Source organism: Poecilia latipinna, unplaced genomic scaffold, assembly GCF_001443285.1.
Source record: "Poecilia latipinna isolate Pla-1442-1.1 unplaced genomic scaffold, P_latipinna-1.0 Scaffold2155, whole genome shotgun sequence".
Classification (NCBI taxonomy): domain Eukaryota; kingdom Metazoa; phylum Chordata; class Actinopteri; order Cyprinodontiformes; family Poeciliidae; genus Poecilia; species Poecilia latipinna.
Window position 1 is genome coordinate 44,752 of NW_015114771.1, and position 5,509 is coordinate 50,260.

Below are 5,509 nucleotides of genomic sequence, written 5' to 3' on the forward strand. Positions count from 1 at the left end.
TGCCCTTGATAAAACACAGTGGACCAACACCAGCAGCTGACATGGCTCCCCAGACCATCACTGACTGTGGGTACTGGACCCTGGACTTCTGGCATTTTGGCATTTCCTTCTCCCCAGTCTTCCTCCAGACTCTGGTACCTTGATTTCCTTTGGACCACTGAGTAACAGTCCAGTGCTGCTTCTCTGTAGCCCAGGTCAGGCGCTTCTGCTGCTGTTTCTGGTTCAAAAGTGGCTTGACCTTTGACCTGGGGAATGCAGCACCTGTAGCCATTTTCCTACACACGCCTGTGCACAGTGGCTCTGGATGTTTCTACTCCAGACTCAGTCCACTGCTTCCCCCAAGGTCTGGAATCGGCCCTTCTCCACAATCTTCCTCAGGGTCCGGTCACCTCTTCTCGTTGTGTAGCGTTTTCTGCCACACTTTTTCCTTCCCACTGACTTTCCACTGGGGTGCCTTGATACTCTGGGAACAGCCTATTGGTTCAGAAATGTCTTTCTGTGTCTCACCCTCTTGCTTGAGGATGTCAGTGATGGCCTTCTGGACAGCAGTCAGGTCAGCAGTCTGACCCATGATTGCGGTTTTGAGAAATGAACCAGGCTGGGAGTTTTTAAAGGCCTCAGGAATCTTTTGCAGGTGTTTAGAGTTACTTAATTGATTCAGATGATGAGGTTAATTGCTCGTTCAGAGAACCTTTTCATGATATGCTAATTTTTTGAGATAGGAATTTTGGCTTTTCATGAGCTGTATGCCAAAATCATCAGTATTAAAACAATAAAAGACCAGAAATATTTCAGTTGGTGTGCAATGAATCTAAAATATGACAGTTTAAAAATAATGAACTTTATCACAATATGCTAATTTTTTGAGAAGGACCTGTATTATAGATCAAAGTAAGACATGTCTTATTTAATAATTAATTAAAACAAACAAAACAAGACGTTTTTGAATAATAAAATGTCTGAGCTGATTAAAAACATTTCAGCTGTCCCAGTCTCTCTCTGAGAATAAGGAAAGTTGTCCAAGCCTAATTTTTAACGTCTAATACTCAGCTGCAATTTTGAGGAAAAAAGTTTAGTGGAAGGAAAAAAAACAAGGCTTTCAAAGCTGAAAACACCCTGAATACAATTTTCCCAGCACCAGAAAAGCACCTTATTGGAAAAACCAGATGGCTTGCTGTTGCTCTCTATGACCCGGTCAGACTGGGTCTCTTAACCTCTGCTTCTCATCGTCACATTTCTCTGATTCTTTAAATTATTCTTAGTATTTGGTAGAATTTCTTTTTAAAGCTATAATTTGTTTTGGCTTTAGCATTTAAACTTAACTGAAGTATAAAGTGTGTCCTTACAGAAAGTTTTCATAATAATTTGGAATTTTGTCCCATTCCATCTGACAGAACAAACTGAGGTATGTTGGTCCTTTTTGTGAAATTATACATAAATTATGCTTCAAACCAAACATTTATGAGTTACTGTTGATTAGAAACTAATATAGAAGCAAACTGAATGTAGAAAGACAATAAAGTCAAATGGTTATTTGTGCAAAGTTTACTGTCCTATTAACCCTTCCTGTAAGTTTTCTTTTCTTTATCATCCACATCAAATGTATCGCAATAATGTTTTGTTTTTAAACTGTTAATTTCAAATGGTATGTGATTTTGGTTATTTCTGTTAGATATTTGTTTAACGTCTTTTTATTCCTGCTGTGTATGTATTCTTTAGGGTCGGCTTAACCTCTCCTGTACAGATGCTTATGTTCTGCCTTGTTTATTGTTTAAGAACTATAAATTTAAATAAATAAGAACTGCTTTGACTCGATTTTACTTTTATTTTGAAAGTGTCGCTCTTGTAATCAATTTTTACATGCCTTTTCCACTAACTCTTATTTTTGGATGTTATACGACAACTCACAAAGAAAGAAAAGACTTTTAAAACAACCAAAACTTTACTACGATTTTTTTATAGATGTTCTGAATGTTTTTGTAACGACGATCTGCTGAACCGTTTCCGCTTGAAAGGTGGGTTATGTCCGGTCTGATTATAAGCTCATAAATTGAGGATTGTTTTGAGTATTTCAGATAAGATACAACCTTTAAGGTAAGTTTGTGGCTAATGTGATTGCAGCTGGAGCTGGCCTGTCACACATTGGGTCAAAAATCAACACAGACACGGCTAGCATTAGCTTAGCTCGGTGCTAATTTATCGAAATGTTTTGGAACTTGCACCGAAAATGACAAATGGTTGTCACTTGATTTATTGCTCTGTCTTTTAAAGTTGTTAAGAATAAAAGTCCAAACTACTAAGGTCAGTTTTTACGCTTATGTTATTACGTTTACCAGCAGCTAGAGCGGGCTTTACACTCTGAATATTTAAGCTTTTAAAGTGGGTCAGTTGTTAGTTTAGCTGCTGTTAGCTAGCCCCTAACAACGTCTGGCTAATCAGTGGGAAAAGCCGTAAAATAAATGCATCTTTTGTTGAAGCATCATGTTCTCACACAGAAAATATATGAACATTACAAACTTTAACGCGAGTGTGTTAATGTAGTCTGGGGCACACACACAGATGGATATTTCACCATTCCACCTCCTTGCAAAATATCTCAATGAGGTTGTTTTTTTTCTATAAAGTTTAATAATTTTGGAGTTGATTTGGCTTTATGTTTTAATTCTGACCCAATCATGACTCGCTTTCTATTTTCTGGGAGAATGTACCATATTTTCTAATGATGTAGGATTTCTAATACTCTGTAACAAGGTTCTCTGGACCTTAGGAACAAAATAAAAGGCCCACAAAATCACATCCTGATTGTTTTGTTTATAGAAATTTTTGGGTAGCATACCCAAAAATTGTACACTGGTATGATATGTTTTTACTGTTGTTAAAGTAAGAAGTAGCTGACTAAGAAATTACTCAAGAGTAAAAAAGTATGAGTGCCTGATTAGAATGTCTAATTTAATATTTAAAAATTCAGTCATCAGACAGACAAAAATATAGTTATGTGCACGTTCTGGTATTTCACCATAAATCTCATTAAACCAGTATTTACTGTATATTTGCTATAACAGGGTGAAGTGCTTCCACTGACGAAATATAATATTTACTATTTTTTTTTTATCCTGACGTTATTCAGCAGACAGAAAATAACAACAAAGCTGGTGTAAAAACAAGATGTCTCCTGAATTTTTTCATTCAGTAAAGTTATTCTGTAGGTAGAAATCCAAAACTTCTGCTCAAGTAAAATTAACTATACTTCATTATATTAAAAGATACAGTGCAGAAAAAGTATATTTTTCCCAAAAAACAACTCAAGTAATTGTAAATGGTTATAGGGAGACGCTGACATGGCAGAGAGGGAGGCAGGCATGGAGGAGGACGCAGGAAATCTGCCGGCCAGACATGGCAATGACAGAGAGGAAGACCGCAGGAGGCTTTTCGGGATGGTGGATGAGGACGAACAGCCGGGGGATGAAGACGAACTGCTAGGGGACGAAGACGACGAAGAAGCGGAGGCGCCAGAGTCTGTTGAGCTGGACGCTCCGGCAGAGCGCAGCGGCCACATTGCTGTCATTGATAGAAATATCATGTATGTGTGGGGCGGATACAAGGTAGGAGCTGAACCACGTAATCACACTTTAAGTCATTATTTTTAGTTTCTAAATCATGTTCTCTTTTGCTTTTTTAAACAAGAATGGCCAAAATCATGGATTCGTTGATTTGTACCTGCCCAAAAATGAGGTGTGGACTTACAACATGGAGTCAGGAGTTTGGTGAGGAAATAAAGGGTGGACTTCCTGTCGTCATTTCTATGGATGCTGCAGTTAAAACATCTTAAAAACGGTTGCATGTCTGCAGGATGAAGCATGTCACCGAAGGGAACCTGCACTCCATGTCCGGCAGCTGCGGGACGTGTCTGGATGGGGTCCTCTACCTGTTCGGGGGGCATCATGCCAGAGGAAACACAAACAGGGTATGCTGAGAGAACAATTAATCAGCTCATCCCATGATAAGTTAAAACCAGCTCAATAATTTCCATTTCCATGATTGCTTTTCTCGTTTCTTTCATCCAAAAACTGAACGATGAAAGTCTTCAGTCTGGCGCTTTGGTCTGATCTTACCTTGTGCTTTTTGGAGAATCCTTTCACTTGCAGAAATTTCAGTCTCCATTTTATTTGTTGTTTTGTTTATATTTAAAATGTCTTTCAGTGCCATTGTTAAATGTTTGTTAAAAATGAAAGTCTATTCATCTTTAAGAGGGTGCACCTGCATTCTTATGCCAGTACTATTATATTTCTTAAAATGGTCTGAAAAGAATATCATCATTTATCGCAGTAACTTCTGGGCCAAACTGTTGTCATGAAAGGCCTTGTTGAGTGTTTAAATGCAGCACTGGTCCTGTTTTCCTTCCAGATCTACCGTCTGCCTCTGAGGGCGCCCAGCCTGGTGTGGGAGGAAATGAGGGACCTGAAAGGACTTCCTCCGTCCTCCAAGGACAAGCTGGGATGCTGGGTCCACAAGAACAGGTGATGTCTTCCTTCCCTGGCCGTGTTATCGGGTTTGTTTCTCCAGGAAGGTTTGATGATGAGATTCCTTTATCTTTTATATTTGCAGACTGATTTTCTTCGGCGGGTACGGCTACACTCCGCAGGGATCTCACCTAGGGGCTTTCGAGACCGATGAAACGTCTTCTGTTATGGTCTGTAAACAAATGACGGCATCAAACGTAGAAGTCAGGATCCTCCTTTTGCAGAGGCTCTTTGAATGTTGACGTATTTATTTTTCTTTCCTGCATCAGTGGGAGGGTCCTAAACGAGGCTGGAACAACCACATCCATGTCCTGGACCTGGAGACGTCAGCATGGAGTCAGCCCATCACTCAGGTGAAGACGCGCAGCAGCGCCACCTTATGGGCATTAATGGAAACAGGGGATGAACTGTGCGTCTGCAGCGACACCTGCAGAGATAGAAGAAACGAATAATGAAATGAATACAAAAGAAAATTAATAAATAAAAATGAAGAAAGATAAAGAGAAAAAACTGAAAAAAAATAAAGTGTAAGTAAAAAAACTCTGACATTTATTTATATAGACCAGAGCATCGAAGTCGACCCGGGTTTCACACAGATCCATTAAAAAGCCACTGCAGTGATCGAGTGGTTCTGGGTGGTTCTGAGTGTTTGGTTCTGAGTGGTTCTGGGTGGTTTTGTGTGTGTGGTTCTGGGTGATTCTGGGTGGTTTTGTGTGTGTGGTTCTGAGTGGTTCTGGGTGGTTCTGAGTGTTTGGTTCTGAGTGGTTCTGGGTGGTTCTGAGTGGTTTTGTGTGTGTGGTTCTGAGTGGTTCTGGGTGGTTCTGAGTGGTTCTGAGTGGTTCTGGGTGGTTTTGTGTGTTTGGTATCTGAGTGGTTCTGGGTGGTTTTGTGTGTGTGGTTCTGAGTGGTTCTGGGTGGTTTTGTGTGTGTGGTTCTGTGTGGTTCTGGGTGGGTGGTTCTGGGTGGTTTTGTGTGTGTGGTTCTGGGTG

General features: G+C 40.0%; 1 protein-coding gene across 3 annotated transcripts in view; it reads left to right on the plus strand.

The window, feature by feature from the left end:
- Nucleotides 1-1,861: 1,861 nt before the first annotated feature.
- klhdc2 (kelch domain containing 2) overlaps nt 1,862-5,509 on the plus strand; it is a 16,676-nt gene continuing 13,028 nt past the window's right edge. Inside the window, exons 1-7 of one of the 3 annotated variants that reach the window (XM_015017542.1) lie at nt 1,862-2,015; nt 3,327-3,602; nt 3,685-3,764; nt 3,850-3,964; nt 4,405-4,517; nt 4,606-4,690; nt 4,790-4,873. In XM_015017542.1, coding sequence (XP_014873028.1) covers nt 3,339-3,602; nt 3,685-3,764; nt 3,850-3,964; nt 4,405-4,517; nt 4,606-4,690; nt 4,790-4,873 — 741 coding nt within the window. In that variant the 5' untranslated portion in view covers nt 1,862-2,015; nt 3,327-3,338. The other 2 variants (XM_015017541.1, XM_015017544.1) reach the window with 2 other exon arrangements.